General features: G+C 36.7%; 1 protein-coding gene across 2 annotated transcripts in view; it reads right to left on the bottom strand.

Moving 5' to 3' along the window:
- The window catches only part of RIT2 (Ras like without CAAX 2), a 153,165-nt gene that overhangs the window by 103,625 nt on the left and 33,288 nt on the right, over window positions 1–16,252 (bottom strand). For both annotated transcript variants that reach the window (XM_026039290.1, XM_026039297.1), the window contains exon 2: window positions 1,475–1,531. In XM_026039290.1, the coding sequence (XP_025895075.1) occupies window positions 1,475–1,531 (57 nt within the window). The remainder of the gene's footprint in view (window positions 1–1,474; window positions 1,532–16,252) is intronic.

Genomic DNA, 16,252 nt, shown 5'->3' with positions numbered 1-16,252 from the left:
CCTGGCAAGCTGCGTGAATTTGAATTCAAATTTTCACGTCTTTTCCTTTCCTCCTCTCTCTTTTCCTCTTTAGAGTGTTGGTTTTACAGGGTAGAAGCTGCCTCTCACTCAAGGAGACCTTCATCCTGATTAGGTCCTCTAGGCATTCCTGTCGTGTGCACTTATAATGCATCATAAGCTTTCTTTCTCTTTATGATTATTTATTATTCATATTGTGGTAGTGTCTAGAGACCAATAAGTTAAGATTCTGACAAGTTACAATATATGGATAAATACAGATGGCAGGTGGATAGTTAATAATAAAGAAGGATGTATGTACATAACTTAATGGTGTCAGTAGCTACTAATTCTCTTCCCCTCTTTTCCAATTACATGTGATTAGATTTTTTTCCTGAGTGCAGCAAATGAATTGGAGGAAACGCCCTTGTGGCTTTGCCTTCTGTAGAGTTCTTGGTAAATTCAATTTTCTTCTCTGATTTTTGCAGTGATTATAAAATTCCTACCTGTGTGAATATTTCATGAATAGATTTTTTTCCTCCATTAAAAATCACCATTTGCCAGAAGCCAATATCCAAGGAATGCACTATAGAGATGACAAATTAAAATAAATGGTACCACTGGCCAGGTTAGTCAGGCAGTAATTTTGTAGAGGTTGTACTATTCTTGATATCCACAACAGGGGAGCTAACTACATGACAAGAATTACAAATATTGGACATATTTTTCAAGATTATCTTTCTCCTCCTCAGACTGGGGAGGTGAAACACACTTCTAATGTAGGTGATAGGCTCTATGCAGAGTCTAACTCATCATCTTCTTGAGTGAATAGTGAATTGTTAAATTCTTCAAGACTCTCTTGTCCACCTCCTTTGTCAAGATATATCATATATAGCAGCTACATATTTCAGGTCACTGGCAAACCATGCCAAGCTCTGTAAAAGAGTCATAATCTTTCTTTTTTATTTCCTCTTATCCAAATTTTTTTTTTAGTTTAATGGACACAGAAATTAGACTTTTATTGGAAATAACCATTTTGTTGGCTTTATCTTATACATTTTAACACTTCAATTAAATCAGTGTAAATGATTTGAACAAAAATGTATGGTAATGACATTAGGGGTTTGCTGAGAAAACTGATCTTGGATTTATCTGAGACTAATGATTTCTGAGAATTCTTGAGTTACAGTTCCCTATGTGGAAACACTGTTTTCCCTCTTGTGAGGTTTTTGTTTTTCTTTCTGAGACCAAAATTAAACAGCCAGCATGAGTTACAAAGCTGAAAACCTGTTGTTAAAAGAGTTCTTCGGCAAAGCATTTCAGGAGCCAGTGGCTCCAATATGACCATAACACCATCTAATTGCCAGCAGACTACAAAGGTTTAATCCGAAGTTTACAAATCTTGCTTCTAACTCCAGAATATCTCAAATAGGCAGAAAGATTGAAAGCGATGAAGGGCAGAATAATCCTTACTCACCTATAGTTGGATCATGGTAGTCAGGGAACCGATGGCTTATGAACTGCATCGTCATTGCTGCAGAGAAGAAAGGGAAGGAAAAAGAGGGGTGTTAGTCTTAAAATGGCAACAAGCAAAAGAACAAGCAGAGAATTCATTCAGCCAAATACCGGCCTAGAAAGCGAGTCAAAAGTTCTGTTTCATGGCTACAGATGTCAGAATGCAGCTGTATAACAAAGATAACTAAGCACTGATAAATAGAAGAAAAAATAAACTTTTGTTTTTGTAATTATTAATTCTTAATTTCTTCTTTTTAAGAAAGTGCATATATCAGTTTCTGTATTAAAATACTACATCATTTAAGACTTGGTAAAACCCTGTTAATTTATTCAAAAATATAGAGGAAAATCAAAACTAAACATTTTTTTCCTAGCATTTCCTCAGTTGGATCATACACCAGCGTAACTAACCCTAAGGAGGTAATTGATACCTTCACAAAAGATTGTAATGCAGATTATAATTGTGGATCACATCTTTATTATGCTGATTGTAGTATACTTAGTATAATTTAAAAAATCAAGATTCAGAACTTCTTTTGTTATATAAAAAATCTATGGGATCACTGAACTGTCTTTGTGGCAAATATAGAGCAGAATTTTCTGATGACAAATAATAAAGTTTTCACTACAACTGCCAAACTAATCTACAAATACTCAAATAAAGAAAMAGATCAGGATCATGTGAAATGAAGAAGTTTTATTTATTTTCTTGGCATTCCTAAAGATGTCATTTCTATAAATTCCAAAAACAAAAGCTTGGAAAATGAAGTGTTATAATAATAATAAAAARCTTATCAATAATAAAATCTCACTAAGCAGTGAGTAACTAAAAGRGGAAGTTCCCATCTGGAAAATGTAAGCTTGTTTATTGTGATGTAATTAGATGAATCACAGAATCCTAGATTGGTTAAGGTTGGAAGGGACCTCTAGAGATCATCTATTCCAACCCCCTGCTCCAGCAGGGACACCCAGAGCACAGGGCTCTCAGTTGCATCCAGGTCGGTCTTCTCCAGAGAAGGAGACTCCACAGCCTCCCTGGGCAGCCTGTGCCAGGGCTCTGGCACCCTCACAGGAAGGAAGTTCTTCCTCACATGGAGATGGCACTGCCTGGGTTTCAACCAGTCCTATCACTGGCCAACACCAAGAAGAGTTTAACCCCATCCTCTTTACATTCTCCCTTTGAATGATGAACGATCACAAGGTTTCAAGTCATTGTCACTAATTAAATCTATTCTAACTGCTATACAATACTTAAAGGATTGAGAACCTACTGGAATTTGAGCAAAATGGATGAACTYGACAACCTCGACTTTCTCACAAACCAGCCGAGTACATTCAAAATTTTATAGACAAGAAAACAGGCTCGGTGATTCAGTGCGTTGTTTAGATCATAGTAGTACTTCACTCATCAGAACAACACAGGAAATTTTGCTGTCTCTGATTTTTCTGGTTTTTCTAAGTACTTAAATACTAATTCCAGCTCCGTTGAAAGGTACAAGTAGCTCCCTAACACTGAGAGCTGTGAGGCAAAAAGATTGAGAAACAGGTAAATACTAATCTGTCAGAAATGTGAAGTAAAAGTAGAGTCTAACATATATTTTTAAAATATTACTTGATTTTAAGCCAATTTCCTGATTTTTAAAGGATTATAACTCATGTTTTTTTAATGTCTGCATTAAATTTTCAGTACAGATGCTACGTGGCCRTCTGTACATATAAAGGAAAGGTAACCTTACCTGAATTTTAACTATCAGACCTAACACATTAATCCAGACACAGGATTCTTACATCCTGAATATCTTAYATCCATTGAGTAACAGAACTTTTGAACTAAAGCTTCCCATTTTGAAAATTCTGTGAATAATTAAATCCATTTTTTTCTAAATGGCATTTTTGCTTCATATTCGTTCTTTTATTTTAAAGGATCATGGGGTTAACTAGCTAGTTTTATAAAATGATACAGACAAGGAGTATTAAACATTCATTACCATGTTAATAAATTATTGCATCTTTAGTGTAGACAAATATAAATGTTAAGGAGCAGCATTATAAATTCATAGTAACTCAGAGAGGATAACTGTAAAAAACCCTCCTTCAGCCTATACATATTACAGGTGAATAAATCTATATGCAGTGACACTGATGTTCCCTATATTACCTGTTTTGAGATGCATTATTTCTAAGTGTGTTAAGGATATTTGAACATTTCCCTTTCCGGGACATCCTTTCTCTTTAATCCCACCACATTTTTTAAGCATCTCTATCTGAGAACTGTTTATTGGCTTCTGCAGATTAAACTGATGYTAATGTGATTTGCCTAATTCGCCTCAAGACACAGAGGCGGCTGCTAGGGACGCTCTTCACGTGGTTTACGCCTGCACATTTTGAGCTTTCTGAGGGCCTGCACCGCAAGTGAATTCCACTCGCTTCACTACCTGCTGTTTGCTCTTGCCAAGCTTCTTAAACGCCAAGCACGCTCTATCTGCTCTGCTTGTGTTTCCTTTGGAGCAAGGCCTGCATCACAAAATCCGCTTTCAAACCTGAAACTGGAATTCTCAGGAGACCCAGAACTCATGCTCAGCATTTTGGACTCTTTCCTGAGATATCCCCTGATCGATACATCTTTGATGCCCTCATAAAATCCATAGCATCTAGAAGGACAGAAGTGATTGAGAAGCATCATAGTGACTTTTTACTGCTATGCYGGGACTGTTAAAACTTCCATCTTCCCAAACACCATGTGGAGATATAAGTCACTAAAGCTTGTACAGCAACTTGGGTGGCATACAGAGATTTAGAGGCAAATCTGAAGAGGAATTGAGATCTTCCCATGTCAAGTCCAATACAGTGATTTCTGTATGCTTGACCACAGGCCCAGCCCGGAGATCTGAATGAGCTGAACTGGCTCTGTACAAGCTGAACCTGGAGAGGTAGAGAATGTGAGTTTCACAGGAGCACTAAACATGAAGKTAAATCCTCTTACCCTACAGTCTCACCTGGCTACAGAAACATCACATAGCTTGGTTTTACCAACTAAATGGTTGAGGAACCAACATTTGAGCTGTCTTTGGCCCCAATATCTTCTCCAAACTACTGTGAGGGAATTTTCTTGGCATAAAGCTGACTGGCATAAACCCATGCAACTCAGTGCTGCATCAGCTAAAGTACTGAAATGCATATTTCTTTTCAGGGGTACTAACATCAGCTCTGAAGTCATTTGCCAGAGTGAATTAATTCTGGAAACTAAAAAGAAAATGGTATGAGTATTTCACACTGCTTTGTGAAAATACTCTTCTTGGTCCTTTCTTTTACCCTTATCCATCATTCTATTTTCCATTCAAATTAACACCCACAATTAAGATATCCAAACCATCACCAGACATTTCTGTGATCATTTTCCTTTGGAAATCCAAGTACTAACCATGCAGACTTTTGCAGAAGTAAAAATTAGGGTCCTCTAAGCCTGATTTATGCCTCAAACAAAGCCCTGTATCAAAATCTGGGTTCAAGGCAGTATATTAAAGGAGAATAGATAGATAAGACCACTATTTGAATAAATACATATACATGTAAAAATGGAGTCAGTTAAAAAATGTTTATTGTGAAGAAAAAAAACCTCCCTTTTAATCCACAGCAGATATTGTGGAACATTTTGAATTGCAAGTTGCCTGAAAATTTTTAATGAATATTTTATAACGCTGTGAAGATCATTCCATTTAAATGGGACGTGTACATCACGTGGCAAGCACAGTAAGTAAAAGGATCGTTGTTTCAGATGAAAAGCATCTTCTTTATACCCTTCTGTGGCTAAGCAACTGCAGATTACCTCAGATGAATAAATGCAAGCCTGATATGCATCAGTAGCTATGTAACTATAAAGTTCTCTTTTGTTTTCAAACTAAAAAACGGGGTTCACATCCCAGATTTGCATGTTATTTGTTTCCAGCTATGCTTATCTAATGTTCATAAATTAAAAACCATAATTAAATGTAAATTACCTCCGAGTGGCAGTCACATTACTGTACTTACAAGTAATCCGTGTGTACGTGCTACCTATGTTGGTTTTGAATTTTCTTACAAGCTAATTTTCTGTATAATTACTATTTTCTTCATAAGAATACTTTCCTCACCTCACAGTATGAAATGCTATGCTTAGAAACAGGCTAAGATTACATTATTTACTCCAACACATCCTTTTAACCAGTRCAACAATATAAAAGCTTATCAATTTTTTAAAATCTGTGTTTGTAAGGACATACAGCCTTGTAGAAAGAGGCTGCTTCAAYACAGTTCTGAGAGCTGGTACCATAGAAACCTGCTAGCCTTCTAATTTGTCTTAACTTAGAAAGGTACAGACAATTTGTAAAGTTCTCCWATGCCTGTTTTTCAAGACAGAATAAYAGGCTTCCAGCTCACACAACAGTCTTGTTAGTAATAGTATCCAAGACTATCTTATATATATAAATATAACATATTATATATTTAWGATATATATTTATATATATTTCATCTCGAGCTTCCTCCTTATTCACCCAAGAATTGTCACCTCCTCCTATCTTCCCCATGGTGTTTGTGTATGGTCCTCAATTAATGCATCTCTAAAAGGAGCCTTTTCTTCCTTTTACAATTCTAGTCTAAACATCTAAGAAAATGATTACAGTAGTTTTCATACAGATGATTCCTTTAGTTTCCTAAACAAATTTAAATATCCAAATGGATCTTTACCTTAGTTTTAACAACTCAGTGTTAAATGTATAATGATTTAATCAGTGGCCTGTCAGATTGGTTCATCAAGTTATGAGAAAAGAAGAGAGCAAACAGATGTTGTTAACATGGAGAAAGTGGGAAACAAACTGATACAGAACATGATAACAGAACATGGTAACACAGTATCCACCACAGAACGAGACCCGGTTACAGAAATTACAAAGTTATAAACATGCAAAAAGTTTCAAAGACCCTGGCCTTTATCAATCCGTAAAATTAAATTACTTTTTAGAAACCTGGCCATGTTTAGAAACGCATTTGATTTTATTTAAGTATAACTAACAATTTAAAAATGTTAAAATCATAGTAAATAAAAGCTTGAATATTTCACGTACGGGACAAATATTTTCTTCATTTTATCTATGAAACACTGAATAGCTTGAACAGTTCTCATCTTTCTGTGATTTTCTACTCCACATGATCTCAGGTAGTTATTTTTTCAGATATTCATGGTTGAATATTAGAACTGTGACTTCTATTTCACTGGCTTGGAAAAAGAACGARCATCATTATAACTAACCCTTTAGGATTTCATTCCTGATTTTAAGATTGACTTGTTAGGTAAGAAGTTATTTGTAATCATTCTTCTGCCCACTGAATCTTCTCAAATAGACTTTGTAATAACTGTGAAAACACATTCATGACAAACAGCAAGAGGCAAAGAGTACTGAGTACTTTTTTTAAAACCATACCTAGTTGCATTGTACTTGCAGAGCAAATCTGAATTGCTGCAGACACTAACAATGTTAGAATAAATTAGAAAGAACTTAGAATCAAGCACGAAAAAGAAGAAATCTCAATAGCATTCTGAGAATTATTTCATTTATGTTCAATTTCTGCAATTGTAATAAATACAAAGGACAGTAAGGACAAGTAGCAAAGGACAACAAAGGAAAAGAAAAGCAATTAAAACGTCAATTTTGGTGTGAAAATACACGGAAGATGCTGGCTGAGAATGAATTAAGGCTGGAAATTCGAGAAGATTCCTAACTACYGGGTAAGTAGCTCTCTTAAACAAACTTCAAACAGAGATGGGAAAGGCAAGAAAGCTGTTCACTGTTAAGGTTCTTCATAAGTTAAAGGATGTCTGGTATCAGTGGCACTGAAGATTATTATGGAGGTGTTTTTTTTCAATATATTTTAATTTTCAGGTGGGACTATATTAATTTAATGTATGAGATTTTAATATAATATCTTTAGCCAGGTCTTCAACTAAAAGCAATGGAAATGAGTTGCTTTCCCAGGACACTATGTGCTTTTAAACTCAAATGTTCATAAAAAGCCTCTTACTCTTTAGGAAGAAGTTTAAAGAAGGGAAAAGGGAAATCACTGCTGTGTTGTAATCAAGGATAATTTAAACTACCACAATACTTAAATGTTTACGACATACTTATGGGAAACAGAATCTTAAAGAGCTTCATGTATAATTCACACGGTCAGAGACTTCATCTACACCCTTCCCTGCTTTAAAAAACTGTGCTGCATTTTTGAAACACTGCACTCATTTTTCCTATCATTTACCATTAGGTCTTACTTAGGATTGCAGACATACCTATCAGATGCTGGCTTTCCAGGTCATAAAAGACAGCTGGATTTAAGGATATTGTAAGGATATTTCCTCTTCTTTTGTAAATCTATAGTGATCTGTACCAAAGCAAAAGGAGTCAGAATGATGTAATGTGATTACATCCACGTGCTTCACAACTTGTGGAACAAAACTTCTGAAAGSCACCTAAAATGTCAGAGGACATACAAGTTGATGGAGACTAAAAYCCTGATCTGGAAGAAAATACAAGTGTGAAAAGCTTGCACTTGAACTAGTGGGACTGCCCAGTTCACACTGTTWAGGTTCATGTTGGGTTAGATGTGGGCCTTGAATAGCATTCAGTAGTTGAAAGTTATGCTACCAGAGGAGTCCCTGGGGGGCACTTATTTTAAAGGTGAACGAGAGGAGCAGAAATGAACATTGTGGGGTAATATGGAGGTTTATGAAACTGTAAATACACAGGGAAGTTAAATAGAGCATGGTTATTTATTCTCTTACAGTATCAAGCATAGCAAGAATTATACTATAAATTAAATAGATATCTATCCATATTTTATTTTCACATATAGTATAGGTAAATCCTGGGAATTATTGTATGTGATATGATAAATGGTAAAGGGTACGGTTGCATTAAAATGATTCTAACTGAAACCTAAAGGTACCTTTGTTCTGACCCAGTATAGACATTTTTGGAAAGTTATATTCTGTAAGGAAAATAGGATGAGATCTTTACTGCTCAGATTCATGAAGGCCTACTGCAAAATCTGCTAGCTGCAATTATTATTAATTTTTTAGGTATACAATRTATTATTTATTCAGCATTGGCTATGAAACAGAGGCAAGCTGATTTTATTTCTCTGTGTTAAATTCATTCTCTTACACTAGAAAAACATAAGAGCTTTCTATACAATGATCTACCACAAACACCAGCCTGCCAACATAACATGACTTTTATACTGTTTTTTTTTTTYCTAAGGTAACAGGAGATTTGTGCAACCAGATTAACATCAGTGACAAAAGACAACGGCCCCTGAAGCACCAAGTGCTTCCTGGTCTTCCAGAATCACAGGGTGGCCTCCAAGTGAAAAGTTCTGCATCCCATTACCTACAGATGCAGAATAATCATTAAACAGAATCATGTCCTGACTTGAGATGGGGACACACTGCAGGAAATAGGTTTTCCACTATTAGCATTTCACAAGTTGGGTTTCTTAGAAATTGTCTCACTTCTCGATATTTCCTTTTTTCACTGATCCTCATAAAATATTTGACTCCACATATATTTTGTAATTCAGTAATCTCAGGAGAAAAAAACACAAAGGAAGTCTTGTTTGCTGCACATTTTTTTATAAAAATGTAATGCAAGCTAATGCAATTATTGTTGCTGTGAAAAATAAAATGTGCTGCTTTACTTATTACCTATATACACGTAAAAACACAGTTTAAGGCATTTGTTATAATAAAGCCATTTAGGGTCCAAATTATGAGTGTTCCTAGGGAACCAGAATAACTCATCCTGTTCACTTCAGAGYTGCAGAGCAGTGTTGAGCAGGAACCGCACGGTTCCTACAACCAAGTCGGCAGAGAAGAATGAGTCAGAGCTGCACCTGGCCCTGGCCTCCCGGCCACTGAGGGACGTGGGGCAAGACACTGATACGGGATGAATCAAGAGCTAGAGCCTCCCATCCAGGGAAAACCTGAAATCTTGATATCCCAGGACTGTCCATCTCCTATGTACTCCTCATGTAAACCTCTCCTTCTGCTGGTGACTGTAAACTCCGTCTCTCACTGTRTTGTATCCTACTTGCTATCTGGCATCCACACTAGCTGACCCCTAATCCCCTTGTTAAAAAAAAATTATCACTCTTCAAATTATTAGATTAAAAGTCTCAAGAGAATATAATTTATAACGCTTGGTCTAGGAGAGTTGGCTTTGTTGTTTGGACTGCGGAACAAGAAAACTTGCTCACGTGTATGCACTGCAAAGGAGAGAAGAGAAACACAACATGTGGAAGTGGAACTGGAGTTAATAGTGTCACACCTGCCCTGGGAGAGTTTCCAGTTGTGGTTTTCTTTTTTTTTTTCCTCTTTTATATCAGAAGGAAAGCAACGAGTTATGTAGAATTTGGGTATTTTGGCAATATCTGTTCCCAGGGTAAAAGCCAAGAAAGAGAGCATAGATAAGGAGAAACAGAATAAAACGGTAAATAAACAAAAAGTTATTCTGTCTCGGAWGCCACCATGAGCAGAGATGAGGAGAAACTACTGTCCTCAGAGTGTGTCTCAAATTGCCATTTCTCACAAACAGTAGGTGCAAAGACATGAGTTCTCACCATTTCCCTTTGAAGTTTGATCAGTGGAACAAAGACTAACACTCAGCTTCCTCCAGTACGCTCTGAAGGAGCAAAAAAGAGAAACTGAGGAAAAAAATTCATCCTAACTTGAAAAACTTTCAGCAAACCATCATGTAAAGTTCTCTCAATGTAGAAAAGTTCCAAGTCTTCTGAGTTTGCAACTGTTACTGAACTATTAAAAAATTTAGATTAGCTTTAATCCAAATAATCCAAGCTCATTTCCTGTGCAATATAGGTAGGCAGAATGCACTGCCTGGTAAAATTCATCCAAAAAAAAAATATAGTTCAGTGTTTAAGGACTCAGGGGAGCAGACAAAACTTGCATTTGTTTCCTCTGTAACAGATCTCATCTTAATGACAACAATAGTGACAAAGATTGTTAGCACTTAAGCACTATTTCCTCCCTAGCTTATCCCTGGCCCCAGCCTAGAAGGTCTCCCACAAAGACCTTGMACATCCTTCCCCTCTTTAGCTTATGAGATTTGATAAGATGCATCAGTAACAGAAATTACTGCTGGCAAATGCCCTTAGTGCATTTCCCTGCTTAGTTTCCTCCTTTGGGTTAAAACAGTGTGAAAACTTACTCTGYCTTCCTCCACACTTCAACAAGAAAATCCTATGGTATCTTAAGACTTATTATTATGTGCAACTCAAAATGTAATGACATAAAAAGGTTTCAAACCAGAACCTAGTTTAATGTGATTTTTTAAACATATTTTTTTCAGAGAACAACAGAGCAGACCCTCAACTGCTGCAAACAGACATACTTCCAGTAAAATCAATGGATAAATCTCCTGAATTTTTAAAGGAAGTACAGAAAACACAAGAAAGAAAATAGGTTAATTCTTTAAACCAGAATGCCCTGAATTGCAGCTACCAAAGTCTCAGGTATTATTAGCTCCCTACAAAAGTGACTTTCAAAAGGATAAAGCTACCTCATTCCACAGAAGGAAACCTCTCAGCAACAACATATATTTCTCTTCTTTACTATTTTTTTTTTAAACTGCTGACATGTTTCTATATAATAACAACTTGAGATGCTCTGGCTTGGTTTACYGCTGTTTCAGGTAGTGCTAAATTGACATTGTTTGCAGGTTTCCGAACATAAACTACTAGTTAGCGCCTGTGATACCTTCTATGTGAAATTACAGCCCGTGCGTCAAGCAGTGATGAATTGGCAGTGAGAGCAGCTGCATTTTCCTGCGAGTGGGAGCACAGCCGCTCCTCTGTAACGTGCTACCAACTCTTCTGTATTTCCAACCTACGGTCTGGAAAATTGATGACACTTCAAAGAGGAAGATGCAAGTCTTCCATTTAACCCCACATCAAAGTTATATTCTTCGTAACAACACAGTACACATTTTGGGTTTCTTTTTTTTACCAGTGCTGGAGTTTCTTGAAATAGAACATAGCACAAAATGAACGTCAGAGAATAATATCCATATTCTCAGACAATATTAGTATGTAATTCCCTTTCTCTTACGTGTTTATTTGTCCATTTTGATCTGAACAACGGCCATCTGTATCCCGCCCTAAAAAAGTCAGATCATTTTCTAATGGCACTGATGATTAAAACGATGAACTTGTTTCATGCTGCAAAATGAACTGTCATTGAAATATAAATATTTCATGGAGATACAATTTATCTGGATGGAAACCGGTTATGAAACCAAGTAACAGTAAACTTATTGTTTTGATTGATGGAATCAGAATTACTTAAAATACTGACTTTTTGATTTAACTGTTATAAATTGTATAGAGTATTACCTATGTTTTACATATTCTGTAAATATGATTTAGGTCTTGTCATCACTTTCATGATCTTCGTTTCTTGTCAAAGCTTAAATAATGGCATTTTATTTCAACTTAAATTGTAGATAGATTTCCATATTTAAGATTAGAAATTCATTCATTTAAAGTCAGAGAAAACTTTTCCAGTGACAAAAATTATGTTTAAAGTAAATAATCTAAGAGAAACAGGTGCTTCAAAAGATATTCCTGAAGCAAGTTATAAAGCCAAAGAGCTGTCAGCTGGAAACTGCTAAAATCCCTATACAAACCCAAGTATGTYAAAGACATTTGATTATTCTCAGGACACTGTCCCCAACAACTCATTTCTGATTCATATATTTAAATTTATATTTATCTCTGTGGAGATAAAGATCACACAATTTGTATTACAGGAGCTGAAAACTGATATAGACTATAGACTTGACTTGAAGTAAGCATGAATTGAACATATTTCCTTGTCAGATCTCAGTGATGTTTTTCTCTCTCCTAATCAGACAACACTTCTTAATGAAGTCAAATCTGGCACATTCTCATTAATCCCAAAATGAGTTCTTAATGCCTTTTTTATTGCATTAGACTAAATTTCCTAGGATTAGGAGGATTTTCATAGGATGGGTCTGGCTTTTTATGTGTTTACTCCCCTCCTGACATCTCCTTCAAGCTTCACCCAAGTATTTACAAATTGTAATCCAAAAAACAAATCCAGCAGCTAAGAAAGTCTTGAATTGGTGATAATTAACTCTTTTCAGCAGCGGCAAGGAGCTCTGCCTTGCTAGTAACACCAGTCTAGAACAGAGATAGGAAAGTGAATATTGCAAAGGTAACAACACAGTCCAACACTGGGACTATTTTTTCTCCATTATAAAGCATCTCCTGTACTTATTGGACTTAGCTAACATGCTTACCTTCCTATTAAAGTATACAATTCAGCTGCAATGGCTCTAAATGCATGAGGCAGAAAACTTGTTGATTTACACTTTGGCTCTATGAAACAATCTTCGAGTCAAACACATCAGCTGCCCTCAGGGTAGCTAGTGGAACACATGTATTGCACTGTCTGAGGAGGGTCTAAGCACTAGCAGTCTTTCCTAGTCTACTAGATCTTGAATTCGTCTTTTCAGGGCGATAGGTTTTAACACAAGATCATTACAAGAGGAGCACCAAGCGAGGTGCTATGAGCTGGGAAAGCACAAACAAGGCAATTGGGAGCTGCTACAATGCTGAGCTTGCTCACTTTTGACCAGGGACCTGGGAAGCAGCAAGGAGGAGATCATCCTTATGGCATCCTTCACTACTGCCCTAACCAAAGAGACAGCAAGAAGGAGAGTTGGGGTCTTCTTGCTGGTKGGAGTGAGAGAAGAAGATCAACTGTGCTAAGCAAAGGAGAAGGATCCTGACCCAAGATGCCCTACACATTCAGCTGTAAGGATCCAACCTCTGCAAATTTCAAACATGCAGGAATGAGCAGTCTAYGCATCTAAACGCTGGATTTGTCAACATTTTAAGGATATGGACAATAATAAGTTAAAGAATCATCTAGCACCTTCTGATGCTTAAGCTGACTGAAATAGATTTTCTTGATCTAGAAACAAACTGTATKTTGCAAAGAAAGCAATGGGAAATGCCCTGAGTCTTCTGTTACTTTTACTTTACAAGCACTTTATAGCCACTCTACAACCACTGAAAAAGGATTATGTGATCATGCGGATCCGAGAAGAGGTGTTACTAATTTTTGGTTCTGCTGTTGACCTTTGACAATATCCTTTCTACCTCAGTTTTCACACCTGCAAAAAAGAAAAGCAACCGTAAAATTCCTGTAAAATCAAATGAGATTGAAACTCTGAAAGAAGATAATTAATGAACCCCCTCAACAGGAAGTTATCCAAAAGAAAACAGGTAGAAGACATGAGATTAAACATCTTATGCTACAACTGATATGCTATCAGTTACTCGGAGAAATGCTCAGTGATGGAGAGACTATAATGAAGAGACTATACTGTATTTAAAAGCATGAAGAAATTCAYAGTACCCTTCCCATAACACCTTCCCAACAGGAAGTTTACATGTGACAGAAGGGTATTTATACTGCCTTACACATGTGCAGGCTACATTATGGTGATGTATTGACAATGGGGACAACTGAAAGATGTTTGGGGGTGAAAGGTAGCACTCCAGGCGGTAAAAGAGGCGATTTATTACAGCATTAGTGTGATTCTGTAAAGGTCAGAAAGCTACAAAACACATATTAAAAAGTTCTAGAGGGTTTGTTATATTTCCACAGAGAAAACCTATGTTACTTTATTCAGRTTTGTACCTTCAGTATAAATACCAAATGTTAAGGCTAGCAACCAAGGAGTTTATGACACTCTAGCTGGAAGGCAAGGGCTCATGATGCAAGGACCAGCTTCAAAATATCCAGGCTCCCTGGAATGGTCTGAGTTCCAACCTTTTCTCCTCCTGGGTACATTTTCTTTCACCTAGTTGGCAATGCACTTTTTGCCCTTGATGTTCTTGTCACTTGTTCTGGTGCACTAGAGGATCATGTTGTCTTAGAGGTTTATGCTATATGCATCACCTTAGCCTGATGGATGGACCGAAGCTGGACCTTGTGACCCGAGACCTTTCCACGCAAAAGCAACAGCAGGAAAAAAAAAAACAAAAAGAGTGGATTAAAGGAGACTCACAAATTTCTTTCATAGTAAGGTCAAAATTCTGGTAAGGATTCTGGAGCTTAATTGAGAAGAGGACATATTGGGGTGGAAATGAGGATTAAAGGYTTGTTTTCGTCTTTTTTAATTGAAAGATCTTTTTTTTTTAAAAGAGAAAAATTTTCTCACCTAAGCCAGAAAAGAGATAWATTTAGCAAWTTCTGGAYTCTCMTGATTACTCTAGAAGGTARTTCCGTAATTAGATCTTTTTTCTAKTGCCAGGATCATCATCATCATCTACTTCATTACGGATTCCTGATGCTGCAGGCCCTGCAGTGAAGTTTGGCCTTGGTGGAGCTGRGACATCAGCACTGGGTTCCCTGAGGACTGGCACTCCACTTTGGGAGCTGACTCTGATGGCAACCAGCAGAGGCACTTGAGCAAAACCCACTATTCTTGTGACTACCAAAACCAGAAAGCAAACACCCAGCTTTGGCTTACAGGAACTGCAACTATGTTTCTTGATGCCAATAAATCTCTGGAAGGACTTTCCAGGGTGCAGTGCAGGAAAGGATATTCCCAACAGCCTGATGACACAGCACCGTGCTGATTCAGAAATGAGTCAATAGCTATTGTAAACCAGGAGAAGCAGGTCTTTCTGAAAGGTACTTGCAGTGATTTAAGTGTGACAGAATGACTCATCCATCTTCAGCATTTTAGTCAGCAAAGTCTTTGGCTTAATGGCAAATATTTATAACTTGAAAATAACAGGATGCAATAAAAAATGAAGTAAGCAGTAAAAATGATGTTAAGCCTATCCTCTAAGATCTACATAGGAGGTCATTACTTCTCTAACGTAAACAACATTCTAATACTAGTAATGCTAGTTCAGCCCACTGTACTTGACTCATTTCTGTTTCTTCCTGCTTCGGAGAGGCTATGAGCTGGCTACAGCACTCAGCTGAGCACACAGAGATGAAAAACCTGCCATTTCTTTGTGAAAATAGTATTTTCTTGTGTGGTATTTCACTKAGCACAGGTTTCATTTTAGTTTTGAATGACATGCGTGTTAGAACTTCTGATCTCTACAGCTCTCGAAGGACACGAACCAACATCCCCTGACATAAATGCAAAGTGTTATATTTGGCTTTTATTTCCCCAGTGCTATTTCTGCARTGTTCTTCAGTAGAAACCCTAGCCAAATAAAATACAACTAAATATCTTTCAAAGGAATTTAAAATGGGTGAAATCACAACTGTTGAAATTAGCAGTGAAATTTTGACTTCATTGAGGTTGGAATTTTACTAAATGATATATTAATGTACAACTCTGGCTGTTTGCCTTTCCTGTAAAAACACATATATTCACYTCCCACACATTTTCCTTTAGCACAAGTATTTTTCCACACCCTGATATTCTGATGATTTTCTAAAGGGAAAGAAAAGCACAATGTAATGTTTTAGGTTTTCCACAAACAGAATCAACTAGTGATCTTTATATATACATATAAACTCAGAAATGTCTTTTTTTTTTTTTTTTAACAAAATAACCAAATAAAAAATTAAAAAGTGCTTGGTCTCCAGACGTGTGCTCTTCCGATAATTGCTTTACTGGAAGTATCCACAATTTGGCCA

This window comes from Nothoprocta perdicaria, unplaced genomic scaffold (genome assembly GCF_003342845.1).
Source record: "Nothoprocta perdicaria isolate Ctin4 unplaced genomic scaffold, notPer1 scaffold_10, whole genome shotgun sequence".
Classification (NCBI taxonomy): Eukaryota; Metazoa; Chordata; class Aves; order Tinamiformes; family Tinamidae; genus Nothoprocta; species Nothoprocta perdicaria.
The sequence above is the reverse complement of the archived record's forward strand: the minus strand, read 5'-3'. Positions and strand labels throughout refer to the sequence as shown.